Here is an 18,034-nt window from a genome sequence, read left to right on the forward strand (position 1 = left end):
TAATGCGAGTATTAACAAATACAAAGCATTAGTTAAAGTTAAAAGTTATGAGAGGAGAAAATAATTACCATAAAGTGAGCAATGTTTACTTACATTATTTGTGCCTGGCACATAAACGATTAAGAAATATGATATGTATAAATTGTTCTATTGTTGATGCTGTTTTCAAATATTAGGTAATTACACAAAATGCATATCGTGTTACAAAATACAAAAATGTAAAAGTTCATAAAAAGTGATGTAAATCCAACTTTTTATAAGATGTAATTAGTATATAAATGTATATGGTGTCATGAAGATTAGTAAATTATAGAAGAATCCTTGACCATTATTTTTGAATCATGTTAGGTGGTTTCATTTTTTATTTAAATTGCAATTTATGGTTATAATACCTTGGTACCTTGTAGATATGTAATATTTTTGTTAGTTTAGTTCCCATATTTGTCATTATTGTATTTCAATAAATCTTTAAGGATTGAGTAATTTATTACAGAACACGTCACATATTTGAGCAGTAGTTTTATAAACTAATGTTTAAAAATTACAGGGCAACTTTCTTAACAACTCTTTCAGTGAGTATCATGTAGTATTAGTAAAAGCATTTCTTCCCATGATGTGAAGTTATGATAACATTAAGAAACAGTAACATCTTTTTGTTATATTTTTTACATATGTCTAAAATTTAAATATTATGGTAATAGTTTAAAAAGCAAACATAAATAACTATGCAGTTTTCATATAAGGTAATATTTTTTCAAATAATAGCTTTTTCCTAAATTACAAACATTTCCAATAGCCTTAATTTACTCAAATAAACGCAGAAAAATGAACACTCAATACATACGTTTATTTTGTATTAGTTTTTTTTTTTTTTTTTTTAGATTACCGATAAATTGAAGGATTTAAAACTTGTTGCCTTTTATGCTGTACACAACGTAAGTAAAAATCTCTAATTTTCTAGTGCGCAGAATTTAGCAAAGTATAAATTCCTTACGTATCTTCTCTGCCGAAAAGAAACATGCTAAAACGAAAGTTGCATCCGGACCTTACACATTCTTGAAACATTACTGACATTCTTCGACGCGTGATCGGTAAAAAGCCGATTGAAAAAGAGAGGATTTATCTTTTGCGTCACAAATTTGTAGTTAATAAATAATGACGATAGAAAATAAACAAAATCTGAAGATGTTTTTGTAAATTTAACATAAGGGCGGGAGAAGATGTTATAATAGTCTTTAACTATGCTGTATTTATTACATTAAAAAAAAAAATTTCTATAGTTAACATCTTAAAAATACAATTTAAATGTATAAAAGTAAAAGTAAGACTTACAACTTTATCGTAAGTTTGAGTAAGAAGTTTTTTATGGTGAGTTCGTCGATAAAATTTTAGAGAGTTTTTAGTTAAGTTATCAAATTTATGTTTTCTCACAAACGTTGATAAACTTCTAGCCGCACTTAAAACATTGATTAGTTTCACAATAAAAGCAGTTACGGCATAATTTTTTGCAGATATTTAAACAGATTGTTCATTCTACCGCCTAATTACTCCTTAGTATCATTGAATAAAATTGAAGCTGGCGTGATAATGATCATCTCTTTTAATGCAGTTTTTAAATGGAATTGGTAGGCGGAATTATTTTAAATAAATTTGTTATTCATTAGTGAATGAATGAAAAGTCAAAATACTTTTCTCTCTTTTTAAACATAAAAGTAATAAATCTCTTGTAAATGTTGATAAAATTTCCATAATCCAAATAGCAAATATTTTGAGAAATAAGAAAATGAAAATATTAAAATAATCTGTCTGTTAATAAGATTTTTTTTGTCATTTTCAAATTTTTGGTCTAAATTTTTGTTTTTAATAATTTTATCTGCATTGTTAACATAGATTGTGTGCATTAGAGGATATTTTAATTTGCGCACATTAATAATACTCTACTACTAAAAACTTAATTCTTTACTCATCTCAACCTAAATACATTAGAACTTTTTAGAGGACATGTTTGATACTTCAAATTATAATAAACGGAGATATTACATCATTGCCACGACGTTTGCAATTGTTCTGAGTATTAAAACAAGCGAGCTTCCCGATATAACCTCTGCAGAAGAGCACTTTGAAGTCGGGCAATCATGCGGTGCAGCAGGTATGACTATTGTTGGTTGTATTCATTTGTAGTTTTTTTTTATCGTTATATGTAAACAGGTTTTTTATCATCTTTCTCATGGAGTCAATAACAAAAACTTAAAAACTTAAGGGGGTTTTGTAACATCTTTAAACACTTTTTTTTGTATATACATAAACAAGGAATTATGTATGTATGTATGTATGTATGTATGTATGTATGTATGTATGTATGTATGTATGTATGTATGTATGTATGTATGTATGTATGTATGTATGTATGTATGTATATGTTTGTTTATTTGTATAAGGATACACACTTGATACACCAATACCTGAAGTCAAAATAACTAAAAGCAGAAGTCGTACAAGACGTGCCGCAACAAACGATGAGTTTAAATCTTGGCCTCTAGGACGAATACCATTCACTATCACAGATGACTTTTCAAGTATGGTTTTAAAATATAAAATTAATCTAAAACAAATCAAAAAGAACTTGTATGTATATATATATATATATATATATATATATATATATATATATATATATATATATATATATATATATATATATATATATATATATATATATCAGTGTTGAGTATTTTAAAAAGTATTTTAAATGAAAGTATTTAAAATACTATTTAAAATACTTTTGTATTATTTTTATTTTTATTTGAAATGCTTTTATTCATTAGTATTTTCAATTTAATTTCAAATACTTTTCAAGGCCATTTTTTATTTTGTTTAAAACACAAAATACAAAATACTTTTCCACCAACAGCAAATTAATTAAAACTTGGTTTCCAAAAGTGTAATAATAAGACGACTACATTCTATATACGTTATGTATTTCATCCTGACGTTCATCTGCTTTTACAATTTAAATATCATTTCTTAATTCATTGTGCACAATGAATTATGCACATCGAGCCATATATAGTCATTGAACTACATATTCATTGTGCACAATGAATTACACAATGACGCAACTACAAAAAGTTCTTTGGCTGGATTGAGCTGCCTTAGACCACCCTTGGTAATGGTAATTTGTTATTTAATTACTATATTAGAGGGAACCAATCTACCAAAAATTCAAAATGGCGGAAGAGAGGGAAACGACTAAAATTTTAGAAAATGAAAATGCTGAGAGTGAACAAGCCGTCCCTGCCATACTTGATGGAAAATTTTTCAAAATTATATCTAAAAGTAAAACTACAGGGGATGTTAAAATTATTGCACAGTGTATGTTATGTGTTGGCAAAAAAACCTACAGTGGTTCACTGAAAGCAACTTCTAATTTTACTCAACATCTTCAGGTATGTATATAACTACAAAAACACTATATTATATTGCGCACTAAACATTAAAAACAATAAACTCATAAAGCAACACAGACAAACGCTAATGCTATAACATAACACAAATAAATGCAATAATCTCGGTTGATTGACTGTTGTTGTTGTTGTTGCAGAATGCTCATGGCAAAAAGCGAATCGAGGAATACAAGCAGCACAAGGTTTCAGTTGCAAAACAGCGTAAGCGCTCGGTAACTGAGATGGAATCTGGAGTTGGAGGTGGACCTTCTGTCGAATCTGGTCCTGCTTCTAAGAAGTTGAAACAAATGCATATTATGCCTCGAAATCAAACATCCATTTCACAGGATGAAGTTGACAAGCTTATTGCTGACTACGTTGTGCAAGAAATGCGCCCCTTGATCACAGTGGAAAAGCCGGCGTTCAAAAATTTGATCCACGGACTCAATCGCAATGTCAGTATACCTTGTCGCAAAACATTAGGCAAGCGATTAAACGCCCGTTTGCAAAAATTGCGTGATGATAAAAGAACAGTCTTCAGTAAAGTACCATTTGTTTGTACAACAGCTGACATTTGGTCAGTGAACCAAAAGAGCTACTTAGGAATGACAGCTCACTATATTGATATTAGTACTGAATGCTCAGTATCACGCATATCTGTTGCTATTTCCTGTCAACGTTTTGTTGGAAGTCATACTTACGACTCAGTGGCTGCAATGATCTCAAAAATTCATAATGATTATGGGTTACACGTGGAAAAAACTACAGCAACAGTAACAGATAATGCCTCTAACTTCAGCAAAGCCTTCCGAGAATATTTTGTAGATACTAGCAGTACTGCATCTGGTTCAGGGATCTCTGCAACTGCTGAAGAACAAATTCAGGAAACAGGAACTGGTGATGATGATGAAGCAGAAAATTCCGACAATGATGTTGAAATAGCGGACATGACTGCAGTCCTAAATTTACTAGTTAGCGAAGACACGGATGATGATACTGAAGTTGTTCTGCCTCACCATGAAGCTTGCAATAGTCACTCTCTCAGCCTCGCATCAACTACTGATGCAGATAAAGCATGTGATTCTGATGCTAATTTCAAACGTCTTTATCGAGCTGCATTAGCCAAGTGTACCAGCATTTGGAATTTGCTTCATAGAAGTTCCAAGGCATCGGATGCTGTGAAAAAAATCATCGCAAGGGCAATACTGATACCAGTCCCTACACGATGGAACTCCCGGTATGATGCATTGAAATGCATTCTCCAGTTGCAAGATAAGCTTGGAGAAATATGCGACGTTTTGAAGTTGCCAAAGTTCAAAAAGAAGGAGTTAGAATGTCTAGAAGAGTATGTAATGATAATGGCTCCTATTGCTGTTGCCATTGACAGGTTACAAGGTGACAATGTGTACTTTGGCGATGTATTTCCGACGCTGCACACCGTACAGCAGAAGTTGCAGGACCTGCAGCAGAAATCACTGAAGCATGCTAAGAAATTTGCAGAATCTATGCTTACAAGCTTGAAAACAAGATTTGAGGTTCATCTATCATTTTCTGAACATAATGCCAGCAGGATAGTTGCAGCAGTATCGCATCCCTACTTCAAAATGAGATGGGTTCCGGGTGATAAAAAAGATTTCTGTCGTGATCTCTTCGTTCGTGCAGCTAAGTCTCAGCAACAACAGTTGTTGGACAGAGCTAATACTATTTCTGGCCCTGACCCACTTCCAGCTACTCAATCAGCTGGTGGCAGTGGCATGAGTGATGATTTTTTCTCGTTTAGCGAAATTAACATTGTAGAACAAACAACAGTCAACAACGAATGTTTATCGTACTTAAGCGACTCTGGTACAGATTTTAAAATCTTGGCAAAATATGAAGTTATAAAACACGTATTTGTGAGGTACAATACGACCTTACCTTCATCCGCACCTGTTGAGCGGTTATTTAGCACCGCTGGACAAATTCAGACGCCACGAAGGAACTGTCTTAGTGATGCAACATTCGAAAAACTGTTACTTTTAAAGGCCAATAAATGTTGATTTAAAGGTTAAATTATGTCAATAAAGTTGTGATGTACGATTCGAGTCGTTACAATTCCAGTATTTTGTATTTTGTATTTAAAATAGTTTTATAATGTATTTTTATTTGAAATACTTTCCTTGTATTTTATTTTTATTTTCATTTCAAATACTTTTTAGGTAGACTATTTTATTTTTATTTCAAATACTTTTAAAAAGTATTTTGCCCAGCACTGATATATATATATATATATATATATATATATATATATATATATATATATATATATATATATATATATATATATATATATATATATATATGTATTAAATCTACAGTAGTCAAGTAGTCATAGTTTTTATTGGTGTAATATATTCAATTTAGGTTCAGTCAAGCGTCTTATTAGGGAAGCAATGAATCATTGGGAAAACGAAACCTGTGTAAAATTTGTAGATCGAACTCACGAATATGATTATGTTCATTTGTATAAAGGAAATGGGTAAATTAATTAAAGCACTTATTATTCAATCTTACAGTATAAATTCTGAATAAATAATCATGGATGGAGATTTTTTTTACAATTTTTCTAAATACCAATTTTATTTATATCTATAGTTGTTGCAGTTACGTTGGCCGACGTGGTGGTAAACAATACTTGTCTCTTGGCACGGGATGTATTCGTTTTGGTATAATAACCCACGAATTGGGTCATGTAATTGGATTTTGGCACGAACAAAACCGTCCGGATCGCTCAATATACATTGATGTTCTATATGAGAATATGGAAAATTCCAAATATTTTAACTTTGATCCAAGAAACCTTAATGAAGTGAAAACATTTGATCAGGTAAACAAATTTTACAATACATATATATAAGGTAAATATAATGGTAAGCGCTCTCTACTGTAAGTAATTGAGTTGCTAATTAAACTTAGAAAAACTCGTAGCAGACAATGCTTAAAGTGAGTGGATATGTGTAAACAAAACAAAGGTTCTTTCATGTAGAATAACATAAATCATGTTTGTTCCATAATTAAAAAATACAACCAAAAAGTGTAAGACAAGCTTTTTGTCGTTGAAAAGCCTGATAGTTATAAGATATTTTCAACTTTCTCAAAAGATTTAAGTTAATAATTCTTAAGGTATACAAACTAGTTTAAAGATCTACAGCTTGTTGAGATTTTATTGAAATCGATAGAAAAGAAAAAAACGCACGATTAAAATAATTTTAAAATTTGAAAGTTTTGAAGCAAATGTAAAAAACTAAACAAAAATGGAAGAAAACAATTGCATGTGCCCAAAAAATCTTCTGTCGCGCCCTACGCGTTAAACTAAAATAAATTTAGTTATCCTCTACGGGTCGGACTGAAATGAATTTAAAAAACGACAATTTTTTTGAGCATCAAAAAGTTCAGCGATTAACTTTACTTCAACTACTTTTTTTATGACGTTTTAATTAAAAGTATGATTGAAATATAAAAATAAATTTAAAAAGATAATAATAAAACAATTATGGAAGTAAAAAAATATGCAACCTTACAACTTTAGAGCCTTGGATATCATATTCAAACTTACAGAGAATTTTTTTTGTAAAGTTGCGTACGGAATCTTACGGAAGTTTTCCACCAAAATTGTATTTATAATATTGAAGTTTACAGTTTATTGCCACCACTTTGTTTCATTATTGTTTAACTTTCAAACGAAATTGAGTTTTTCAAATGGCATTTTTAAACTGTAATTTAGGAAATTAAATGTATTTTTCCATTCAACTCTTTGTAGATGACAAATCTATCTAAAAATATTGTGTGCATTGCATTTAAATCAAATTTTGTGACTTATCTAAAAAGCGATAAGAGCCATTTTTCCAAAACACTGAAAGATTGAAAAACAAATTTTAACCTATATGAACTGGCACAGTCAAATGATTATATATATAATATTAATACAACAAAGTATTGATTTAGATAAAATATATCAATACAACAAAATATTGATTTAGATAAAATATAGTATAGGGATCTATTATCAACAGATATATATTGACAAAATAACAAAAAATTTACAGAAAGAAAAAATATATGAATTGTTCTTAAAAACCTCAGCTCAATTATGAGGCGTAAACACGATAGGTTTGTCAATTTGAACTTGTTTTACTTATGATCAGGCAGTTTGGAGTTCCTGATACAATTCTTCAAACATAGGTAGAGCGGGGCTAGTTGAGCATAAGGGCAAGTTGGGCAACTAAAATATCTCAAAAACTACGTATCAAATGACAAAACATCTAATGGATGAAAGATAGGTATATATAATGGTAATACAATTCGCATCAAGTAGTTGTTAGACCGCGGTTAAGTGAGATGCACAGGCACTTTTTTGATTTTGGACCAAAAAAGAAAAAAAAAAAATTTTTGGCTATTTTTCTCTTAGATTCTTAAAAAAACATTTATTTGGCATTACTTAAATGTTAATATTTTACCCATTTATTTGTCTTTCGATTATACTTAGCCATTTTTCCCTAAGTATTATAGCTCTTTTTATGACCTAACTTTTGTGTCACCTAGTCTAGTCGGGGTAATTTAAGCAGGTTTGAAAAAAGTTAATAAAATTAATTAATAAAAAGGCATTATGGGATAGGGAGAAACAAATTTCACTGGGTAAACATTTTAAGGTCCATAAGCACTTTTAAAATAATCATTATATACTCTTAACAATTTAAAATAATATCTGAAACCCTTTTTTTTAAAAAAGATATGTAAATGTGATTTAAAGCTATAAAACTTTTGCTTCTTTTAAAAATATTTTTACTTAAATATTACTTAGTCAATAAAATATAAGTCCAAAGTTCAGAAATAAAAATCTTAACTTACTAACTTTATTTTTAACTTACCCTACACAGCTGCTCAACTTACCCCCCGCTGGGGCAGCGGTTGAGCAGCTCGGTAAACTTTAGGGAATATTTTCTCAAGCAAATCTAAAAACGCTTTTTTTCGTAAGTAATTTTTAGCAGATAAAGTTTTCTTTCTAATAGTAAAAATATTATGTAAATCTAACGCACTGTTCAACAGATCCATTAGATTTAGTAAAAGTTTCTCAACCAGCCCTGCCCTACCCTAATTTATGATCAAGTTGTTTCCATAAATATTCAATAGAGAGTTTAGATGAGGATATTACGCAGGCTGTTTGCATTAGAGTGATTTTATTTGTATCAAACCGTGGTTTAACAAGTTTTGATGTATGTTTGAGATAATTGTCTTTTTGGTAGGTCCACCGTAGAAGGATATTTTCATCTACAAAAGGTATCATTTGATTCTCCAAAACTAATTTGTAAATGTATTTGTTGAATCCTGAAAAGCACTTTTAAATCATCACATACCTAATAGTTTTATGATCAGTATGAGTAGTACTTTTCTTCGGTTATCCTCCTAAATATCCGCTCACTGTTAACAAAATTCTTTTGTTTTTTTATTACTAATTAAGAACTTAGAACTGCTTTTGACATTTTATAATTTTTTTATAAAAGAATTTGTGTAGTTCAAGCATTATAATCATCAATGACTTTTTATCGAATTATGTCTTCTCTCTTACAATTAAACGATGTTAAGATAAAGCTTTTCTTTGTTTGAAAATCTTACTCTTTACACTGTTTCTCAAAAAATAGGGGTGAGAGCTAAGGTTAGTTTTAGTCTAACTAAATTTAGTCGACTAACTTTTTAGTCTAACTAAATTTAGTTGACTAACTTTTTTGTCTAACTAAATTTAGTCGACTAAAGTTAGTTAGACTAAAAAATTAGTCGAGTAATTTTAGTTAGACTAAAAAGTTAGTCGACTAAATTTAGTTAGACTAAAAAGTTAGTTGGTTACCGTAAAGTTAACTGTAACTAAAGTTAACTTTAGTTACTGTTTTTTTAGTTAAGTTAGTTACAATTTTTAGTTTTGGTCACAACATTAAAAAAAATTTATGCAAGTGAAAACAAAAGAAAGTGTTCCACATTTATTAGCAAATCGTAATAAAGTTAAAATCGTTTTATAATGATCTTAAACGTTTTTGCTTCCTAGAAAGACATTTTATTTTAGAGTTACCTTAGTTTTGGCAGACAGTTTATATATCCCGCATGAATACTTTTATTAGGAAAATGAGGTAGGAATCTGAATACATTTACGTTTTTATACGTATTCAGATTCCTAGAACAGTCATTTAAGAGTATTGAAAATATTGATATCTATAAATCTATTCTTAAAGTTCACTCCATTATTCCAACCTAAATTGTTACTGTTAACTTTTTAATTAATTGTAACAATTAATGTTACAAATGATATAACTGTAAAACGATCAAATTCGAGATGTAAACAAGTTTATGTTGTTACATAATGTTTCTGAATTTGATTATATGAATTATGTGAATTTGATTCAATTTCCCTTAAGTGTTAGTTCCGGTTTCTGTTTATTAAAAGTCTACGAAAATGGCATTAGAAAAAAAATTCTTTTTACAAAGCCGATTATTATGAAGTTTTTTCTACCAGTATCAATTCGTCAGCTAAGAATTATTTTGTTTCATCTCCGATTTCAAACGTTGAAAGTTCTTGATTTTTTTCAAAAAGTAAAACTTAGTTAAAGTCTTAATATTAATTTTTAAAGAAATAGTAACTTATCCTTTAAATTATTTATATTTAAAGAATTTATTTAGAAAAAATTTTTAAAAATAAAATGTATTTTAAAATTATTCTAAACCTGAAGAACTTGTCAGAATAACTTCCGGTTCACTTATCCGGGAATTACGATGAAACTGGTTTCTATGGTGATCAAGGCAAAGCGACCTTGGTGTGCCAAAAAAGTGGCTGTGTGTTTTGAAACTCACTGATAACAATGAAAAAATTTAATAGTGCTAATAGACACTTTACACCATGTTTGAAGGACATGTATAGTGGTATCGCTAAGTCGTAAAAATATAATAATCTTGATTTGTATATTTGCTCATTTATCTCATTCTACAACTAATGGATACAGGTGTCTATTGCCATGTTAAACAAGTCTGGAAAGTAGTTCTTTGCAAGAATTACAAAAACAAAAAATGTAAAAACTTAGATAAATAATTTTTTCCTCTGTAACTCAAAGAAGTTTATGATAGTAGCAAATGTTTTAAATGCTTGCATACCTCTGGTTTTCAATAAAAACAGTATTACTCAACAGGCACTATCTATCTTAGAAACGTTTAATCTACCTGTGTCTTCAACCCCATTTCCAAAAACACAGCTTTTAACATCATCTTTATTATCAAGCACTATATGAGAGTATAACAAAGAAATGAAAAAAGAGATGAAAAGTTTTTCCAAGAGAAAGAGTCTTGTAAAAACTCTAGGTAATCTAATATTCAAAAGTTTACAGGCCAAAGTATCACAGAACTTTGTGCTATTGATTATCTTGAAAAGAGAGAAAAAACAAGGCAAATTAAAGATGAGTTGCGAATTTTTTGTTGTTAAAAATAAAAATTTCAATTCTATCTTTTATTTCTGTATTTTATGTAAAATTAACTTTTAGATTGTTATGCAAACTGTTGAAGTAGTTGTTTGTATTTTATTTGGATCAGTTCTAACAGAGTCTCTGCCAAAAGCAATTAAGATTTTCTGTTGGTTTCCATATTTAAAAAAAGTTAATATATAATTATTTATATTTTATTCTGTTTTTTATGTTATCTGACCACATTTAGCTGATTGCATTTTATTAGTGAATAACTATTTGGAATGAACTTAGTTTTGAAACATTTTTATAAAAACAAAATATTGATACAGATTGGTATTGATTGATACTAATAAAAAATTTCTTAACTGGTCCAACCTAACAATATAAAGTTATAAAAAGTGCATAATTTCATAATTTAGCTATTAATGCATTAATGTTGTAGCAAAGTAATACCACTTTTGCATTTATATAAAAATGTGTTTTAAGAAGGTCAAACCTTGTAAAATGAGTTGAAAATATCAAATGAAATTTTTAGAAAAGGTTATGATGTTGATAAAATAAAGGAGTAAGGACTCAATCCAAACTTATCTTTAATGTTTAATAAAAAAATGTCAGAATTGTGAACTAAAAACAAAATTTTAGTGTTCATACATTACAATCAAAAAATAATTCTGAGCTTGTGTATATTCTTTTATGCATATCGATACTTTAATATAAATTGTTTTAACAATATTTTTATCTTTGCTGAATACATTTTCTTTAAGATAATTTATTAGCTAAAAAGAAAAATCAACATTCACAGATTTAATTCAACTGAGAGGATTGGAAAAAATTTACATTGAATTAGCTGAAACAAAAATAGTCCCTCCCCCCAAAAAAAAAAAAAATTATTTATTTTTTTATTTTATAAGCAGAAATGAAAGATTCATGCCAAGAAAAAGGGTTTTCCTAGCTGATTTTTCCACAAGACTCAGGAGTTTTTAAAGTCACAATTTTTTTAAAAAAGAAAAAAATTGCAATAACATAACATTCCTTTTTTTTAGAGAAAACTGATTTTCTTGATATAGATTGACTTTAATATTTATAATACCTACAGATCTAATGTAACAAATAAGCAAAACAGAAAATGTGAAGTGCTTTTTCTCAACTTGCCTTATTTTTCTACTATCAAAAATAATTTTCTAGATTCTTGAAATGTTTACACACTTGAGTGGTACAATTTAAATCATTTGGTGCTACAAGTTGTATAAATTCTGTTCCTACTTGATTGTCCCACTATAACTAATTATTTTTTTGTATATCTATTAAAAATGAAAATTTCTAACATTTCTTAACAAGCCATAGTACTATCAAAGTTTTATTGTTATTTCAATTAGGTATATGACTTTCACTCGATAATGCACTATGGAAACAACTTTTTTACTAAGAATGGTGGGAAAACAATTTCAAGAAAAGTTCCAGGAAAATCTGAAACAAATGAAATTGGGATGTCTTATTACAAATATGAAGGGCCTGTTTTAAGTCCTCAAGATGTTTTGGAAACAAATCTCTTGTACAGATGTACTAAAATAACAGGTAGACCTCTATCAATCTTTTATTTACATAAAGTCAAATGTAATTAAGCAACATACATACATACACATACATACATACATACATACATACATACATACATACATACATACATACATACATACATACATACATACATACATACATACATACATACATACATACATACATATATTGTGGGAAATGGTTTCAATCTTTTAATGCTATTCTTTAGAGTGTGGTGGAACAATTTTTGCCAATAGCGGTACTATTGAATCTACTAATATTAACAAATATCATCAAGAAACAAAAGATTGTGTATGGATTATAACAACAACAATAAAAGAAAAGTATAATGAAATGCATTCCTCACTTACGCTAATTTTCAATAAATTTCATGTTGGAAAACCCAGTAATGATGAAACAGGGCATTGTGAAGATGACTATGTTGAAGTAAGAGAGGGGAAAGGTTTCTTGTCTCCTTTTATTGTTAGGTATTGTGGAAAAAGAAAGCCTGCTCCTATTACAACTGTTGCTGGAAGTCTTTATATACGTTTTCATATATCAGGGAAAAATAGGAAGAATCCAACTGACACTTTGGGTGGTTTTAATGTGAGCTTTAAAACTGATGGTAAGTTTGATTTTAGTTTTTATTTTCTAAATGCTCTTAAGCCTTCACTTTATGTTATCCACTGCTGAATGTTAAGGTTTTCTTTTTGATGACACTGATGAAATGTTTTAAAGTCAGCAAGTCAGCTTTTTTAGTGAAGATCATTTCTAGAGATTCACATTCACATCTTTTTTTCACTAGAATCTGTGAAAGATTGTTGCTTAAAATGAAGAAAATTAGTTGTCATTTTATGTTTTGATTAATATAAAATGTTCTTATTTAAAATAGAAGAAAAAAAAAAGTCTACTAAAACTCTAATATTCATCACTTTCTTTATACCGTCAATTTTGTTACTTCAAGCATAATAGGTTGGAGATACATTTGTGAACCAGCGTTAAAAGAACTATGTTTTGTCTACATATATGTATATAATGATAGTTATACAAATTTCTAGGCATTTCATATTTCAAACAGCCGTCTCTCCTCCCCCCTCCCTTCTTCCTTATATTTAGACTGAATTTGCTTTGTGTCAGTATAAAAATTACTCAAGTGTATAATTGATAATGAAGCCATAAACGTTTACTAAGAACTTCTAAGGTTAGATGAAAACAAATCTGTTAAAAATTGTCTTTTCAATTACATATTATCATATTAGCTTGATTCCAAGCAAAAGCCACTGGATTCTTCTAAGCTTGTCTTGAGTGGCATTTGGACTGAATTTAAAAATTTATTAGTACATGGCACAATGAATGATAGACTCCATTTTGATATCTTAGTTGTTAGGTTTTCCTGCTTTGTTCTGAGATTTTTACATATATATTTTATGTTTTTTTTTAGCATGTTCACAACTGATAAAAGCTTTTCCAGCAATAATACAATCACCACAGTTTCCTTTTGGTTATCAGATAAATACTGACTGTGTGTGGAGTGTTGAAGCTCAGCGTGGTATGAAGATTGAAGTTGAGTTTCGGTTTTTTTCCCTTCGAGAACTTGATAGTGAAGAAGGATGTTTAGATTATGTTGAGATTCACCAGGATCATGGGATTGCAGAAAGATTTGTTGGAAGGTTTTGTGGTTCAAATAATCCCGGAAAATTAATAGTTAACTCAGAGAGAGTAAAAATACATTTTCATGCATCTAATGCAAATCATCAAGGCTGGTTTATGGGTTTTGAAGCTGAAGTTGATCAATATGGTATAAAGAAGTTTATTTATTTTTTGTGATGAAGTAAAGATGTGTTATTGACTTTGTAGATAAGAAATTCAGTAAATAAACTAAGCTCATATTCCGTTGCTAACTTAATTTAAACTCCTCCCATAAGCATTTACTATATACTTTGTTTTTATAATGTTATTATCTTATTTTTAGACATTGATGAGTGTCTATTAGGGTTACATGAATGTACCCAGGATTGTTTAAACTACCCTGGTGGTTATTTTTGCGGTTGTTATCATGGTTATGATACAGTTTATCATAGAGATTCAAGAAAAGCACAATGTGTAGGTAAAACAGTTTAACTTGTAATAAATTATTAATGAAGAAATAACTTTTTACATCTTAGTTATAGCTTTTAAAACACGACTTAGCAAAGATTAAAAACTAATAGTAGATAGCACATTTAGTAGTGTCATATTTTTTCTATATTTCACAGATAAACTTTGTTAGAAAATAAACCTACCCATTTTACAGCCTAAACTGAATTTTTCATTAAGCAACATTATAGATTATTATGATATTTTTAGTATTTTTTAGCAAATAATTTGATTAATTTTTTTATCTTTAGATAGGGATGAGTGTAGTGTAAATAATGGTGGTTGCTCTCATCAATGTATAAACACTGATGGAAGTTTTGTTTGCGGATGTCCGAAAGGATTTACAATCAGTGCTAACAAAAGTACATGTCAGGGTAAGCTTAAATTTCTTTCTTTTTTGACATTCTTTGTGATAAAACAAAAAATGAGAGTTTTTGTAACTTATAACAAAAATACTGAATTACTATTCAATAAATATATTATATCGAAGTTGATATTTTTAATACAAGGTTTATGAAATTGTTTTAACTAAAATATCAAATAAAGTTATGATAAAATAGTTATAAAAATGTATATTTGTAATTATAGTGATATAATTTTATAAAAAATATTACTAATAATAGAAATATTTAAAATATTGCTATTAATGTAACTATTAATATGATTAAAATACTACTATTAATGTAACTATATCATTAATACCAGTTTTAAACGTATTCAAATATATGTTTATTTTCTTACTTTAGTAAAGTATTTTTAGACTATATGTTTTCAGATGTCAATGAATGTGATATGTTTAACAAACCATGCTCTCAGATCTGCAAAAATACCATTGGCTCATATGAATGTTATTGCTATGAGGGTTACATTTTACAGAGTAATAATAAAACTTGTGGAGGTATATTTACTTACATAGTTTAAAAAAGAATTAATTTTTCTTCTAATTTAAAATGTGAACATTATGCTAACAGAGGGATGAATTTGATATAAATATTGATGCATATAGATATAAAACAGTTTTTTGAGAGGGATGTTAGGAAAGAAAGTTACATAATGCAAATGGTATCTGGGAAAAAAAAACAGTTCAAAAAAAGCTTTGTTTTTTTTGTACAGTACTTTCAGGCTGTCAAGGTTCTTTTATATCATCAGCTGGCAGAATTGCATCTCCCCAGATACCATCTACCTACATGCTTCCAGTAATTTGTGTATGGTTGGTTCAAGGTGCAGCTCATGCGCAGTTGACCTTTGATGTTACAGTTTCCCTGGAGGAAAATAACGATTGTCGCAGCTATATAACCTTTTATAACAATGAAGTGGAACGACAACGAAATATATATGCCAAAAAAGTTTGCATGCAATCTGATCTACCCGAAGCCTTTGTCATGAAAACAAGTTCTACAGTAATTGAATATGTAGGACAGGTAATGTTAAAAAGGTTATCCAAATAAGTTTTAAATTACGTTTAATTTTTTCAGATATTCTATTTAAAATAGTTTAATCTTTAGTTTCCGTTTCGACCGTCGTTTAAATTAGAATACCACAGCATATTAAAGAGTGAAAAGGAATGCCTTCATACATACAATGTTACAAATGGTCGAATACATTCACCTGGTTTTCCTTATCAGTACTCAGACGAACAGGATTGTTTATGGAACATTTACTCACCACATCGGACAATCTTCAAAATTATTTTTTTGCAATTTAATTTAGAGTCCCATGAAAGGTGTGAATTTGATTACTTAGATGTTGAACAAATTTATTATGAAGTGTCGGCAGTCAAGAAAATAGGTAGATTCTGTGGAGACAGAATTCCAGAGACCTTTTATATTAATGGAAATATTAGTTTCGTTCGCATCAGTTTCCATTCAGACTCTACTAATAATTCTAAAGGTTTCAAACTGCTATTCAAAGAAATCGGTAATGTTAGTTGATATAAGACGCTAGGTAAGCGAATTGAAGAATTTTAATTTGGAAAGATTGAAGGGCGTATGTATGTATAAATTCCTCTCTTGTTAATAACTTTTTAATCATTATTAGAGTTTTAAGTAAACACTTATTGTAATTATTTATTGGTTAAAATAATATATTCTAAGAAAGCGTATTTATCTTGTTATTGCCTTAAAAATCTATTAATTAAGGGTCTGCGTATCGGTTTTATTTCTGTATCGTTATCATTCCAAAATGATAACGGAAAAAAAAGTGTCATTGGATTGACGAAAGTTCCGGTATATACCGAAATTTAAACTAACTACAATACCGAATAAAATTTTTTAACAGATTTTTTGTAGTAATTATTCCGATGACACTTTTTTTTTCCGCTATCGTATCGGCATGCTAACAATACGGAAATGAAACGATACGCAGACCCTTAGTATAAATTCTTCTATATCAATATTTAACTATATATAGTTGGTGGAATATGTGCGATATCTATTTTTAGAACCAAACTTCAATAACATTAGATGAGCCGAAATTTCTAAAAAGTTGGATTTCTTGAACACAAATTTAATTATGTACACAATCGAATTTTTCTGAATCAAAAAATAGAATCGGAAACATGTAAACTTAAATATCATCAAAATATTAAAAAAAAAATTTATGATCGAAGTTTATTTTGAAAAAAATCAAACTTACTAAACGTGATTTACAAACCTTCATAACGTTTGTAAAGTTTTGTTAGTTAATCGGAATTGTACTTCATTTTTGTCATCTTTTTTTCTGTCAGGATTGTGCGGATCGTACCAAGAAAAATCATAACAAATGTCCCATCTGTAGCGGCGCTCCTACTGAATTTGCTCTAGTGTTTTAGAACAAAATTAGAATTTTAAAAATGCAACTTTTTTACGTTGCAGTACAAATTTTAAGATTTATTTTTAGTAAAAAATTTGACTTGATGAAATTTAAATTGATTTTGTGAGTAGATCACAGATTACTATTCTACTCTTTTAATTTCGATGGAAAATTCGCTTGTACATTTTCGGCTCAAACATATTCGATGAAACTAATTAAATAAAAATTCAATGCAAATTGGTTTCGTTTATTTGAAAATTTGGTTTTATTTTTTATTCTAATTTTTTTCTTGTCAGCTAAACATCATCGATGAAACAATGTACTGGCTTTACGACATTAAAAGATACATTCGCTAATGATTTCATTTTAAGAGAAAACGAATTAGTAATATTGACGGAAAAGTGATTCTCAATTTCAGACAAAAATTAGAAAACTGACTTTGACTGATCCTTTTTCAAAAAAAAAAGATGCTCTTTTTGCCGAAATTGCACGCCTCTCCTTAAATTATTTTTCTTCTTTTTCTTCTTTGCCTCTATGGACATCTTACAATTTTTTTACTTGTGTATATGTGTTTATGTGCATGTTTAAATGACAGGGTTCCTACAGAGCCTGTTTTCCTGTTTTTTTCCT

The 18,034-nt window shown here is 28.9% G+C and overlaps 2 protein-coding genes across 7 annotated transcripts; both read left to right on the top strand.

Annotated features, from left to right (window-relative positions):
• The first annotated feature begins 55 nt into the window (after positions 1-55).
• On the top strand, positions 56-16,715 carry LOC145193544 (bone morphogenetic protein 1 homolog). 6 transcript variants are annotated; one of them, XM_090100069.1, is made up of 14 exons: positions 56-74; positions 882-935; positions 1,997-2,149; positions 2,439-2,576; positions 5,847-5,961; positions 6,078-6,309; positions 12,298-12,496; positions 12,708-13,103; positions 13,920-14,276; positions 14,451-14,585; positions 14,866-14,988; positions 15,390-15,512; positions 15,728-16,035; positions 16,120-16,715. In XM_090100069.1, exons 3-14 carry the CDS (start codon positions 2,002-2,004, stop codon positions 16,543-16,545), a joined length of 2,700 nt encoding a protein of 899 aa, XP_089956195.1. In that variant the 5' UTR covers positions 56-74; positions 882-935; positions 1,997-2,001; the 3' UTR covers positions 16,546-16,715. The 6 variants fall into 6 exon arrangements, 5 of the variants coding, with proteins under 5 accessions (XP_089956195.1, XP_089956196.1, XP_089956194.1 ...); XM_090100070.1 differs by lacking the exon at positions 56-74 and adding an exon at positions 395-411; XM_090100068.1 differs by lacking the exon at positions 56-74 and adding an exon at positions 690-743.
• Positions 2,738-5,612, top strand: LOC149882941 (uncharacterized). The gene is made up of 2 exons (XM_090100072.1): positions 2,738-3,446; positions 3,602-5,612. The coding sequence occupies exons 1-2, from the start codon at positions 3,228-3,230 to the stop codon at positions 5,480-5,482; spliced, it is 2,100 nt and encodes a 699-aa protein (XP_089956198.1). The 5' UTR covers positions 2,738-3,227; the 3' UTR covers positions 5,483-5,612.
• Positions 16,716-18,034: the final 1,319 nt, after the last annotated feature.

Source organism: Hydra viridissima, unplaced genomic scaffold (assembly GCF_058129835.1).
Source record: "Hydra viridissima isolate aposymbiotic clone 2 unplaced genomic scaffold, HvirCarnegie_v1 scaffold_10, whole genome shotgun sequence".
In the NCBI taxonomy this organism is placed as follows: Eukaryota; Metazoa; Cnidaria; class Hydrozoa; order Anthoathecata; family Hydridae; genus Hydra; species Hydra viridissima.